The sequence below is a fragment of the Aspergillus pseudodeflectus genome (genome assembly GCF_044049435.1).
Source record: "Aspergillus pseudodeflectus strain CBS 756.74 chromosome Unknown BJX68scaffold_42, whole genome shotgun sequence".
Taxonomy (NCBI): domain Eukaryota; kingdom Fungi; phylum Ascomycota; class Eurotiomycetes; order Eurotiales; family Aspergillaceae; genus Aspergillus; species Aspergillus pseudodeflectus.
The window spans coordinates 77,018-89,691 of record NW_027263818.1 but is presented as its reverse complement, the minus strand read 5'-3'; the positions used below and the strand labels follow the sequence as shown (position 1 = coordinate 89,691).

Here is a 12,674-nt window from a genome sequence, read left to right as displayed (position 1 = left end):
GAAGAAAAAAATGTCCCGGCTTTTTTTTCTGCCGCGCGGAACCGCCTCCACGTCCACATTCACTTGCAGCTCCGGATGACAGCCTCTTTAATCCTCCACCTCCGACGCTGACGGCCATCGCGAGCGTCACCAGCAGACACTCGAGTCCTGCTCCCTCTCCCTGCATCACCGTAGCTACAGCCTTCCTTTTCGTGGGTGAGTTAGCAACCCTCCGCCGCAAACGCGATGTCGGACGTATCAGGCAACATGCTGAAGCGACCTCGCCCTGAGGACGAAGACAACAATGCGCAAAAAAGACCGCGTTCGAACAATGGGTCTCCTCATCCTGGGCAAGGAGGGATGACTCCTGGAAATATCGATATTGCAAAGGTAGTGGCCGAGGCCAGAGCGAAGGCTCAAGCCGTCCGCGACAGGCTTATGGCCGAAAAACAAGGATCTGCGTCTCCTTCACCAGGACCGGCAGGGTCCGGTGCGAGACCTGCTCCCCCGGCTGCCGGCTCTGCGATGTCCAGACTGGAACAGATGAAAGCTAGGGTTGCGGCCGCAACAGGACGAGCGAATGCTGCCGCGCAGCAAAGGCCGAACGTCGCAACTCCACCGCCGCCTCCTCCACCCTTCGAAGATGAAGATGACGGCTTATCGCGAGCCCGGGGTGGTCTTGATGTCGGTCTGCATCCCGCGCTTCTCACAGATAATCTCGAATATCGGGGGAGCAAAGGGCGACAATCAGGACAATTGAAAGGCCGTCGAAACGATTCCTCGGCTGTTGGTGGGAAACAAAATCGGCCAGGACTTGACCTCTCGGGGCCTTCTCTCGAGGAAATAAAGAAGAATCCATACTTCGATCCAAGCCTAGGTCCTAAAGCTACGATATCTAAACCTCGCCAGTCGCGGCAACTCCTCTTCAATCAAAAGGGTAAGTATATACAGCAGGCCGCTGCTCTTCGTCGACAGGCGCAACTGGAGGCTATGAAGAAACGCATTGCCGAACGAGCAAGGCAGGCGGGCATCGATGAAGATCTGGACTTTGAGAAAAACTTCGTGGTACCAGCTCCACCAGAAATTGAGTGGTGGGACGAGGGCCTAGTAAACGGGTCTGATTACACGGCAATCGAAGACGAGAAGAACCTCAAAATCGAAACACCCGACTCCATAATCACGCTCTACGTCCAACATCCGGTTCTTCTCGAGGCTCCGCAGGAGAAGCTCAAGCCAGAACAAAAGCCGATGTATCTCACGTCGAAGGAGCAGGCGAAGATTCGTCGACAGCGGCGCATGGCGGACCTAAAAGAACAGCAGGCGAAGATCCGTCTTGGTCTCGAACCAGCCCCTCCGCCAAAGGTCAAGAAATCAAACCTCATGCGTGTGCTGGGTGAACAAGCCGTCAAGGACCCTACTGCCGTCGAGGCACGGGTCAACAGAGAAATCGCAGACCGCCGTGAACAGCACGAGACCGCTAACGAGGAGCGCAAGCTCACGAAAGAACAACGCCACGAGAAACTCGCAAGGCAGCAGGAGCAAGACGCCGAAAAGGGTCTATTCATGACAGTGTATCGGATTGATACACTCGCAAACGGGCGCCACCGATTCAAGATTAGCAAAAACGCAGAACAAAATGCCCTTACCGGGGTATGCGTTATGCATCCGAAGTTCAACCTGGTCATTGTCGAAGGAGGCGCCCATTCGATCAACAACTATAGGAAGCTCATGGTGAACCGAATCGACTGGACGGAGAATGCGGGTCCCGGCGCAGTACGGGAGGGAAATCGCGAGGCGCAGACATCGTGGCTTGCTGCCGAAGATGAGTCGGGCGAACTGAAGGATCTCAGTTCCAATACATGTACTCTGCTCTGGGAGGGTCAGGTCAAGGCCAGAGCTTTTCGCAAGTGGCTTGGTGCTCGAGTTTGCGAAACGGACTCCCAGGCGAAGGATGTGCTAACGCGGGCGAAATTAGAGAATTTCTGGAGTCTGGCGAAGAGTGCGAAACAGAGCGAAACATGACACCATTTCTTACATCACTTCAAGATGCTGCACAGTATATTTCAGCGTGGCGGTGCGATATTGTATTTTTACTAGACACGATGAAGAACCGATTACTCCACGAGAGTTCTTGCAAATCATAAAATGGAAGTAGTATCCCAAATATGTAGTACCCTAACAAGTAACCATGCCCCTTGCAAACCCGATCCGAAACCTCAAATGCAAAACGCGAGCAAAAAGAGAACCAAAACAACAAAAGACGGTATCATATTATCATTGGCGAGGCGGCCATTGATTTCCATTCCTCAACTGCTGTAGAATCTCCAGCTGTGCCTTGACCCCTTCGAGATTCAGCGCTTGTCCTGTCTGAGCCTGCGGTTGCGCTGCGCCAGGTTGCTGTGCCTGCTGGCCGTACTGCTGCGGCTGCTGGTATGGTTGTTGCTGCTGATATTGCTGCTGTTGTTGCTGGAATTGTTGTTGCTGTTGCAGGGCAGCTAAGAACAGGGGATTGATATGTGGCTGCGACTGGCCAGGCAATTGCTGGTATGGGTTCGGTTGTTGGTAGGCCTGTTGGTAGGGCATTTGGAAATTAAACGGCGCTGCTGGCAGTCCCGCCTGCGCATAAGGCTGCTGTGGCTGTTGTTGAGGTTGAGGTTGCGCTTGCGGTTGCGGCATGGGCTGGTAGGCGGGGTATTGTTGAGACGGGTTGTAAGTAGGATACTGCTGGGATTGTGCCTGATGTTGGGATTCGTGTCTTTCATGCTGATGGTAAGGCTGACGATCGTGCTGGGACCTATGCTGGTCTCTAGGTCTTCCTTCTCCACGTCCACGGCCACCTCGACCACGGTCAGAACCACGACCTCGGCCTCTACCACCGCCAAAGCCAGAGTGTCTGTTAGAGAAGCCGTCGTTCTCGACGGGCGCCTCGTGTCGCATCATCTCGTGCAAATTCTTGGGGCGCGCAAGCGGAGTGTACCCATCTTCACCAGCGTTATCGTCATAGTTGAGTTCGCTTTGACTGAGCTTTGAAGGGCCGGGGCCGCCTCTTCCGCCTCGCCCTGAGTTGCTGTTCTCATTCCTTGCTCCTTTCCTTTCCTGGCGCTTCTGCTTCAGCTTCCGTCGGTATTCAGCTTCTTGTTCGTCGTCAGAGAATTCAACTTCGTCCTCGGCAACTTCCTCGTCGTGGAAGTTTGATGCATCACTTCCCTTCAGGCCCTTTAGAGGCTGGGTGAAAACGAATGTAGAGTGTGCCTCCACATAGTAAATGACGGTCCCCCTGGAAAGACCACGCTCCTCGACGTCCGCCGCTGTTGGAAATCGAACGGCATATAGAGGGTTCTCGACTCGCCCCAAAGTCTCGGAAACGACACCAGCAACACGACGGTCTTCCAAGCAGAGGAGCGAACCCGCCTCAAGCACTTGGTACTCTCCCGTCACATTGGCCGCGATGAGGACTGTGTTGTCAACCACAGCCTCCACGTTCCCCAGGAGCACGATCTTCGTTTCAGGGGTGATGGTGATTTCCGGGATAGGAAGGACTTCTTCCGAAATTTCGTTCGCCGTCTTGAGGGCACTGCCGGATTTACCCTTGCCTTCGCCCTCATCATCAGAGCCTAGCTCTCCTTGCATCAAAATTCGAGCCTGCTCTTCGGGACTCAAAATGGGATAATCCTCATCCTCGTCATCACTATCGGAAGAATCCGAGTCGGAACTGTCCGATGACGACTCGTACGGTGAAGAATCGATCTCCCATTCAGGATGCTCCTCTTCTTCATGCTGTCCAATCTGTACCGGCTCAGCCATTACGGCATCAGAGGCGCTCGCTCCTCCATTTGCATCGCGGTTTGCGCCAACAGTTTCTTCCTTATTTTCTTGCTCCACTTCCATCGCGTCTGTGTCTGCCAGCCCCGAATGTTCTGGTGCGTGATTTCTCGTAGCAGGTTCATTCTGTGAAGTGGCAATCTCGGGTTTATTCGACAATTCAAGCGCATCGGCATCGTTCTTTCCTGCTTGAGTCTCCTTGAAACTGTCGTTGACCAGACTCAAACCGGGAATCAGGGAAGGCGGATTCGATGACGCCGGCGGTTCCGTGACCGGTACTTGAGGCGCATTACCTCCAGCATGGTCAGCACTAGCCGGAGTTCCTGAAGTCAGAGGAGTGTTGTAAAAATCGCTTCCATCGTCTCCTGGTGTCAAGGCAATGGGTGGCGTATCGATCACGGAGGGGTTGTTCACTGGGAGGCTTGCGGAGGCAGCTCCGGGAGTGTTCTGGTTATGAGACTCAGCCATGATAGCCGTGAAGTCTCTCAGCTGGAAAATAACCTCGAAATCAAGTCGAGTGTGAGGTATGTTGAGTGTTCGCCCAGAATTTCTTCTCTAGATTTTTTTTTATGGAACTGCCACAGTTGCCGTTGCGGTCACCGCACCAGCTCCTTATCGATAAGCTATGTGGCTTGACGATCCAGCTACAATCCAGATTATTCCTCTGACTGTTCTTCCCTATCTTGAAAAACAGGCATCATGTCTGGGAAAGACATCAGGGTACCGTCAGTACCGCAAGGGCATACAACAGCACGCACGAAGCCAAGGTAATTTTGCCAATTGACTCTCGCCAACCTAGCCGACTAACCTCAGTATCGCAGTCCACCGCCGCCGCCCTTCCTCCTTCCTCTTCATATCACACTCTACGTGTGTGTCATCTCAAATGGAATCGCTGCGTTTCTCGCTCCGATACAGGACTGCGATGAGATCTTCAACTTCTGGGAACCCGCTCACTACCTGAACCATGGGTACGGGCTTCAGACTTGGGAGTACTCGCCGGTGTATTCGATACGCAGCTGGCTGTATATCTCCTTCCACAGCCTCATTGGGAAAGCCGCCTCGTTCGCGCTCGCAAAGAAATCTTCGGAATTCTACTTTATTCGGTTCTTCCTTGCAATGGTGTGTGCGGCTTGTGAAACCAAGTTATATTCCGCCATTTGTCGAAACCTGAATCCGAGAATTGGCCTGTTCTTCATCATGGTCGTTGCATTCAGCCCTGGCATGTTTCACGCTTCAGCAGCGTTTCTTCCGTCTAGCTTCACAATGTATACGTCAATGTTGGGCGTATCGGCTTTTCTGGACTGGAGAAAAGGTCAAAAGACCTCACAGGGAATCATGTGGTTTGGTCTTGGGGCGATTGTCGGATGGCCTTTTGCTGGAGCTCTATTGCTTCCCCTTTTGCTCGAGGAGGTGGCAATAGGCTTCGTCTCAGCGAACCTGCGAAACGTCTCTCTTGAGATCCTCAATGGAGGCCTCAGGTGCTTGGCGATACTGGTACATTCTTGTCCATTCACGAGTTTCTTTTCAGTACTGACCAAAAACAGATCGCTGAAGTCGCTGTTGATTATGTATTTCTTGGAAAGATTACCGTCGTGCCGTGGAATATCGTGGCATACAATGTTTTCGGTGGAGAGGGTAGAGGGCCAGAGATTTTCGGGACAGAGCCTTGGACGTTCTATATCAGAAATCTGATTCTGAACTTCAATGTCTGGTTTATCTTGGCGATCTCTGCTGGTCCACTGGTGCTGCTCCAAGCTATCTTGCGCTCCCATACGACTAACAATGAGACGCTGCTGAGAACTTTAACCCTTATATCGCCCTTCTACATGTGGTTTGGGATCTTCACCATTCAACCACACAAGGAAGAACGATTTATGTACCCTGCATACCCTTTCCTTGCCCTTAATGCGGCGATCTCATTTCACATGGTCCTTTCTTATATCAGCTCGAGCAACCCGAAAGAGCTGATTGGACGAGTTCCTGCCAAATTGAAGCTCGCAGCTGTGATGTCTGTGCTCTTACTTGCCATCAACGGCGGCCTTCTGAGGACACTGGGTATGGTCACCGCATACAATGCGCCATTAAAGGTTCTGGAGCCGCTGGGACGGTTAGAGATAGTTCATCCAGGTGATTCCGTTTGCTTTGGCAAGGAATGGTACCGCTTCCCGTCGTCTTTCTTTCTACCCGGAGGGTTGCGAGCCAAATTCATTCGCAGTGAATTTCGTGGTCTGCTCCCCGGAGAGTTTCTTGACGCTCCAAACTACTCGGCGCTGCTTGAAAGTACATCGCGCATACCGGAGGGTATGAACGACCGCAACGAGGAGGACGAAGGGAAATACGTGAGGGGTCAAGTCTGCTTCTCTCCTTAATACTTAGCTAACGCTGTACTAGACCGATATTTCCCAATGCTCCTTCCTCGTCGACTCGTACTTTCCGGGTCGGGAAGCCACCCCGCTGGAGCCCCATTACATAGAGGATGAGCCGCAATGGGATGTGGTGTCTTGTAAACCATTCCTTGATGCTTCTGATACGAGTCTTTTGGGTCGACTCATCTGGATTCCTGATCTGCCGATGATTCCCGATCGTTTGCGCCGCAGATGGGGTCATCATTGTCTGCTTCGGCGGCATACCACAGAATCCGAGGCGGCGTAACTAGACAACAGCCTAATGCGACAAACTGTAAATAGCCCAATTATTAACCTCCAGTTGTTACACCACATCCGTATGCTGGTTGCGATCCCAGCGCGGAGACCAATGCGTAGATGCGCGACTTTACCTGATAAGGTAAAAATATCCCCAACTCACGACGCAGCCACAAGACAACATGCGGCCCTGATAAGCAGCTCGCAGTCCACCTCTGCGCTTATCAGTGATTTCAACTGCGGGGGAGTGACAGGATGGATGCGCTCATGTCGCATCCGATTAACAGAACGGGTAATCTGCTCTGCTGTCCAGGCCAGGGCACGCTTGTTAAAAGAATGGTCTTCCCAGTCGACTTCGTTCTGTATAGACCGTCACTCTCAGACTTCATCTTGCATAGCCCGAGAGAATGAATCTAGAGACGCTACACATCAGCCAGTATCACATCAGGAATGTGGCTGCTGCCTCTGCTCTAACCGCAGCCTGCATCTGGATCCTCGCAACAGTTCTACGGAGATGGAATATCTTTAAGCAGTCTAAGGCTCCAGTAGGATATAAATATGAGAAAACCACAAGGAAATTTGGAGGTAAGGACCTCTATCAGAGATTCTGGACCAAACTAAATCTCGAATGCAGAATGGACCCCATCCGACTTCAAACGGCCGCCTGCTTCCCCATACCCAGACTGGGATGTCCACACAACGCAGCCCATCCCCTACCGGCCATTCCGATATGGACCGTAAGTTTCATCAATTGCTCTCTTTTTCCGTCAAACTAAACCGACGCAGCAAATATTTTATCACAATGGGTCTGCGAAACATGAAATGGGACGAATGGATCGGTATGCCTAACCCTATCTCCCCATGTACTCTGTACCTACATCGCTCTACAACACTAACGCACGAATACCAGAGCTCGACAACCATTACCTACGCTACCACGCCGACAAAGCCCAGCGGATCAAAGAACGCGGCGACAAATGCTGCGCAACCGCCCCAGAAGCATGGGACGCCGCAATTGAACTCCTCGAGGAACTGTATGCGCCACCCAACTATTCATTCATACCCCTACAATCACTAACTCGGGTGACCCTACAGAGCCTCATACCTTCCCGAACGCTACCCAACCATGTTTCAAAAGACCCCCACCGGCCTAACAAACCTGGTCACAAACGAAACCTTCAACATAACCCAACGCCCCCTCCCCGAAGACCCAATGCAAACCTGCGCCCGCCTCGTCCAAGACGACCTAGCCATCATGATCGAAAAGCCCGACGGCGAGTACTACCTGCTAGCAGGTGCAATCCTCCTCGCAGGCTTCTGGCGCCTCAGCGACAAATACGGCATGCGCCTCTCGGACATCCACTACTCCGGCGACGTCCCCGGCTACAAGGAGAAACTTGAAAAGGGCATGATAAACTTCTTCCGGCGACTGAAACCCTCTGACGCTGTCGTGCGGAATAACTACTTCATTCAGGTCGATGATAACCTCGCCTGGTCGCATAGTATTGGGTCCGAGGATAGTCCGTCTGTGAGTTGGAATACCGCGGAGAAGAATAAGGCGATTGAGCATCATTTCTTCCGGTCTGAGAGGCAGAGTTTGAGGAGGCTTCCTAGGTCTGGGGGCGTGGTGTTTACGATTCGGACGTACTTCGAGCCGATTACGGAAGTTGTGAAGGAAGACTACGTTCCTAGGAGGTTGGCGTCGGCGATTAGGAGCTGGGGCGAGGATGTTTCGAGGTATAAGGGGAAGGAGAAGTATGGTGAGGTGCTCTTGGAGTACTTGGATAAGAAGCATGAGGAGCAGGTTGCCCGGGGTTTAGATTTGGAGAAAGAGGATGAGGTGAGGAGTTACCCGTTGTAGAATTATGTTGACAAGTCTTGATGTTAGTTATAATGTTCAGAGCCGTGTTTATTGATGCAATGCCATGAATGCAGCCCTAAATTATGTCTAGCTGGTCCAGCTACCAATATGTGATGTATCCGCCTAAATAAACGTGAAGATGCAACGATAATAGAAGACAAAATGCCACCAAGCCGACCAATGCTCCATGATACCCTGTACGCCAATTAAAGCCCCAATGAGAGAACTAAATAATCACGCAGCAGCATCCAACGACGTTTGCCCCCTCTTTCTCCTTGCATATGCCCACTCCCTCTCCTGGCGCCACTCGCATTCGTCTTGAAACTCGCAAATACGGCATTTCCAAGCCTCCATAACCTCGACGCCGCGCGGAGTTCGCTGACCTCGCCACCAGTTCATCTGGTCAGATACATACGAGTCCAAGGAGGTCGGGTCGAAAAGGAACGATCGACTACCGAGGACACGGGAGTGGAGGTCGGCGTTCGGTGCAGAGGATAGATAGCGGGCTGTTAGGATCGGAGAGAGGATGGTTGGGTAGGCCTCGAGCATGGGAGGTTGGAACTCGGATGGAATTGAGGGAGCAACCGCAATGGATTTTAGAGTTTGCGGGATGAAGGTATAGCGTAGTTGGTCTTTCATTAGTTTCCAGAGTGTGGTTAGGTTGTTATGGGCCAGGAGAACACTCGTAGAGTCCTGGCTTCCAGATGGTGCCCACTGCCTCGGTTCTGTGTCGTCTGATTCCTGTGATGACTCGTGTCGCCTGATTGCATCTTCGGGAGTAGGTATGTAATCCGGGTCGAATTCCATCGAGGATAGAGCATCGAAAAATCTGTCGTTCAAAGAGCCGACCTCGGCGATAAAGGCGTCGCTGAAGACTTTCTTCGCGTCGAGGTTGTACCGCGAAGCAAGGAGGTCAACAGTAACGTCATCGCTTAGGACAAGACGGTTGAGCATATGGTAATAAAGCTGCAGTTGGAGCATTGTCGGTCGAAACGAGGAGCTCTTAACTGTCGGTGTCGAACTACTCGCACGAGTCTTGATGTCTGTCAGGTATATACGAGGCAGGTGCTGGAGCTCAGAGGAAGACTGGCTGCTGATCGGATCCTCCATAGCTTGAGGTTGCACCTCGTGACTTGACATATCCGCAAGTGTTTCCCCCCCCTGCGCAGGAGCCAACAGGTAGTCGTTGAGGGACATTTGGTACTCAGGCATAACTGCTCTCGACGCCGCCACCTCTGCATAGTGAGACGCTGCCGAAGCCTCCAGCTCGAGATCAGGACACTCGTAAGAAAGCTGATCAATAACACCGTTGACCAGCTCACCCTCCACGAGGCCCCATATCTCCAGCTCCCGAGTAATACCAAATTCTCGCAAGGTCCGCAGCCCTTGTATGATATTCCAGATCCGCAGCGCCAAGGCATCTTCTTTGGTTGTAATCTCTATCGGCACGGTGGTATAGATTTCATCCTCCAGCGACTTGTGCATGGTGGATCCCCGTTTCATCGCCGGTGTCCTCCGCTTCCTGCCATGTTTCGTCAGGCTATACCAGTACTGTACTTCGCACCAAGCAGGCGAGACCAGATCAGTAACGGAGAAAGCCTTGTTAGGCGGACGTCTAAAGCGCTCGACAGGGGAACGAGTATCTGGCGCGGATTTCACATCGCCGGTTCGATCCTGCCCACGGGCTGCATCCCTCTCGCGCTGCTTCTCTCGCCCTTCAGTGGAATTCGGATGCTCAACTAAACGCTTCGCAGTCAGATCGTCAGCGTTCTCACATCAAACCAACAGAAAAGTACACATCACCAATACCAAACAAGGTGGAAAAAAAAAAGCAGTAGTAGGGATCTCTCACCAATCGCGGCCCCCCCAAAGACTGGAATCCAACCCGTCTTGTTTGCACGTGCGTCCGAAAGCGCACCATTTCCAGCCCTTCTGGCCTGCCAGGGAGGCTTCTCCTTCCCCAGCACCCTCGGCTTCCGACCGCTCGATACATCCTCGTCGCAGTCTTCAATGTCCCTCACTATTACCGCAGGAACCTGAGTTTGAATCTGTCGCGTCGGGCTAAGCTGTTGTTGCGGTGCGAATGGACCGGATGGCGCGGGTATCACCACAGGCAGTGGCACGGGCGCGTCAGCTTTGGCGAGTAACTGGTTCACCAGCTCTGTTTCGTCGGCGCTGAAATCGGATCCGTAGTCGCTGTCATCGACATTGTTGACGATGGACTGATCGTGGCGTTGCGATGGCGGTAGTGGTTGACATGACATGCCTAAGTGAAATGCAGGTTTAGAGGTGCTAGTCCGAGGCGAAGGGATGCTGATGCGATAGAGGATGTAACGTCATTTTGAGGTGGACTTACTGTCTGGTTCTTTGCGTCTTCCATGTCTTCCAGGCAGTTGGTCAAGAGGGTCTAAAGAGCTCGTTTCTCTGTGAGTAACCTAGGTAACTTCGACTCTACCTTGATCCAGTCGGAGATTGACTCGACTGGGCCGGCGGCTCAAGGTCAACAGAAGAGGTCGCAATCACGACACATGACGAATCAGCGACTAGGGATTCGTCTCATGGTCTGTCAAACACGTTCTGGAGAGAATTCAAAGGCTCATTACTGAATGTAGAGGGTCTGGATTGAATTTAACCTAGTATGCAGGGGTACAGGCTTGTATCAGTATGAAGGTTCCCGATGTATATATTTCGACGCTTACCGGCGATGGCCTTATCCTGTACCACGACCTTGAAAGGGCCACGAATACGGAGTATATATTCATATAACCCCAGGGATAACCTCATAAAACTGTTCTATATCATATGCAATGTAAAATGGGATATGCTAATCTATCATCTATCCAAATCCCACCAGAATCTAGGTGTAGGGTACGCCAAACGAAACCAAGGAGAAAAAAAACGGATGAAAGACGCTAAGAGGATGAGACTCTCTATGCCTTCAAAGTCAGGGTAGACGCCCCGTCAGCGATCTGCGACGAAGCCGACTCCGCCAACGCGTTCTCAACCTCATGCGCAGCCTTCTGGTTCAACCAGCTCAGATACGTCTGCCAGCCCACGGCGATACAGCCGGAAAATACATTCCGGAACTGCGGCGGCACATACATGAAGCTGAACGCCGTAACCATCGGCCAGAACTTGGCACTGTTAACGATGCTCCGCGGTAGAGCGACCTTGAGCCGCTCGAACGTTTCTTCCAGTGACGCCCCGGAAAGCAGGGAGTGGACGCTGAAGAAGTAGGTGTTGAAGACGGGTGTGAAGACAGCCTGCTGTACGACTACTTTGGTGAGAATGGAGAGGAACTTGGAGGTGAAGTTGAAGTTATTGTGGAGAAACATGAACCTTTACACACTGTTAATTTTAAAGGCTTCGAAGAGGAGGCCTCGGAGGGAGTTGACTCACCAGTTGTACGATGGGATGCTTGACCCAATCCCAACCGTCAAATGGCGCATTGTCCGCCACGGGTCATATTCTCCCCTTTCCTCGACAACAGCATCTTCTTGACCCTTCTCGCCGGAGGCTAAACTCTTCTGTTGCGCGCTAGAGGACTTCTCCGGAAACAAAAACTGTGCGCTCAAGTCGCCGCAGAGGTATATCACAATGGAACTGCATACTTGCGTCGTGTATGGCCGTCGCTCCTGAAACCGAGAGTATGACCGTCCCAGCCTTCCTACAGGACCCGCCTGAATTATCTGGCGCAACGATCTGAGCCCCGACGGGACGGGGACTGAGGTGGATGTTTCTGACGGCGGCAGGGGAGAAGACGGTTTATTGTGTGACTCAGCGTGAGACGGCGATGATGCTTTATCCTTAGGTACGGGTTCTGACTCCGATTTTGTGGATTTGTATCGTTGTGTTCGTAGACGCGAGGAGAGTGAAGATCTGGAGGGGATAGAAGTCGTCCGTCGGAGAAAGAATGTAGGTCTCATATCGCGGGCGCGTGGCGCTCGAAGCGCCTGTTGAAGAATATTATGCTCGTTTCAGGTCGTCCGGTTCATCATATACTTGAAGTACATAGATAGTGATAAATGCGAGCCAAACGATCGATTGGATTTAATGCGAGGAGCGGTAGTATGAAAAGCGACAGCCAGGTACAGATCTAATCTGATCACCAACGCATAACGAGTAAGATAGGAAAATGAGAACTAAGATCATACAAAGGAAAAGAAATCTATCGTTGGAGTAAGTCCAAGGACAGTGAGATTGATAATCGCCCGATGGCGACAGACAACAAAAAAAAGAATCGGCATCAGCGCTGGCAATACTGCCGAGGTCGGTGTTGACTTCCAATCGGAGCAACCAGGAAAGGAGTTTCGTCTCCCATGCATAACTCCGACAGCCTCTGTTTTTGAAGTCTCCGGCTTACAAGCAAC

General features: G+C 52.1%; 5 protein-coding genes across 5 annotated transcripts; 2 read left to right on the top strand and 3 right to left on the bottom strand.

The window, feature by feature from the left end:
* The first annotated feature begins 105 nt into the window (after positions 1-105).
* Positions 106-2,108, top strand: BJX68DRAFT_243178 (U4/U6-U5 snRNP complex subunit PRP3). The gene has a single exon (XM_071041117.1). The coding sequence runs from the start codon at positions 226-228 to the stop codon at positions 1,999-2,001; it is 1,776 nt and encodes a 591-aa protein (XP_070895994.1). The 5' UTR covers positions 106-225; the 3' UTR covers positions 2,002-2,108.
* Positions 2,109-4,352, bottom strand: BJX68DRAFT_243176 (RNA-binding snoRNP assembly protein NAF1). Its single transcript, XM_071041116.1, has one exon. It carries the CDS (start codon positions 4,267-4,269, stop codon positions 2,254-2,256), a length of 2,016 nt encoding a protein of 671 aa, XP_070895993.1. The 5' UTR covers positions 4,270-4,352; the 3' UTR covers positions 2,109-2,253.
* Positions 4,353-4,500: 148 nt separating this feature from the next.
* Positions 4,501-8,304, top strand: BJX68DRAFT_257175 (uncharacterized protein; the record flags this gene model as incomplete). The annotated part of the gene is made up of 8 exons (XM_071043297.1): positions 4,501-4,568; positions 4,623-5,295; positions 5,346-6,140; positions 6,193-6,403; positions 7,078-7,180; positions 7,230-7,282; positions 7,354-7,477; positions 7,539-8,304. 8 exons carry the CDS (start codon positions 4,501-4,503, stop codon positions 8,302-8,304), a joined length of 2,793 nt encoding a protein of 930 aa, XP_070895992.1.
* A 117-nt stretch (positions 8,305-8,421) lies between these two features.
* Positions 8,422-10,901, bottom strand: BJX68DRAFT_149814 (exonuclease V). Its single transcript, XM_071036649.1, has 2 exons — positions 10,157-10,901; positions 8,422-10,043 (listed from the first exon to the last, which is right to left on the bottom strand). Exons 1-2 carry the CDS (start codon positions 10,566-10,568, stop codon positions 8,539-8,541), a joined length of 1,917 nt encoding a protein of 638 aa, XP_070895991.1. The 5' UTR covers positions 10,569-10,901; the 3' UTR covers positions 8,422-8,538.
* Positions 10,902-12,550, bottom strand: BJX68DRAFT_149813 (Mpv17/PMP22 family protein). Its single transcript, XM_071036648.1, has 2 exons — positions 11,704-12,550; positions 10,902-11,643 (listed from the first exon to the last, which is right to left on the bottom strand). The coding sequence occupies exons 1-2, from the start codon at positions 12,228-12,230 to the stop codon at positions 11,235-11,237; spliced, it is 936 nt and encodes a 311-aa protein (XP_070895990.1). The 5' UTR covers positions 12,231-12,550; the 3' UTR covers positions 10,902-11,234.
* Between the last annotated feature and the right edge of the window lie 124 nt (positions 12,551-12,674).

Bases quoted from the DNA above. Each gene is read 5' to 3' on its own strand.
- BJX68DRAFT_243178 (XM_071041117.1), top strand. From the start codon at position 226: ATGTCGGACGTATCAGGCAACATGCTGAAGCGACCTCGCCCTGAGGAC.
- BJX68DRAFT_243176 (XM_071041116.1), bottom strand. From the start codon at position 4,269: ATGGCTGAGTCTCATAACCAGAACACTCCCGGAGCTGCCTCCGCAAGC.
- BJX68DRAFT_149814 (XM_071036649.1), bottom strand. From the start codon at position 10,568: ATGTCATGTCAACCACTACCGCCATCGCAACGCCACGATCAGTCCATC. The intron at 10,044-10,156 runs GTGAGAGATCCC...CGAAGCGTTTAG, and splicing joins CTTTGGGGGGGCCGCGATTG to TTGAGCATCCGAATTCCACT.
- BJX68DRAFT_149813 (XM_071036648.1), bottom strand. From the start codon at position 12,230: ATGAGACCTACATTCTTTCTCCGACGGACGACTTCTATCCCCTCCAGA. The intron at 11,644-11,703 runs GTGAGTCAACTC...CAGTGTGTAAAG, and splicing joins AGCATCCCATCGTACAACTG to GTTCATGTTTCTCCACAATA.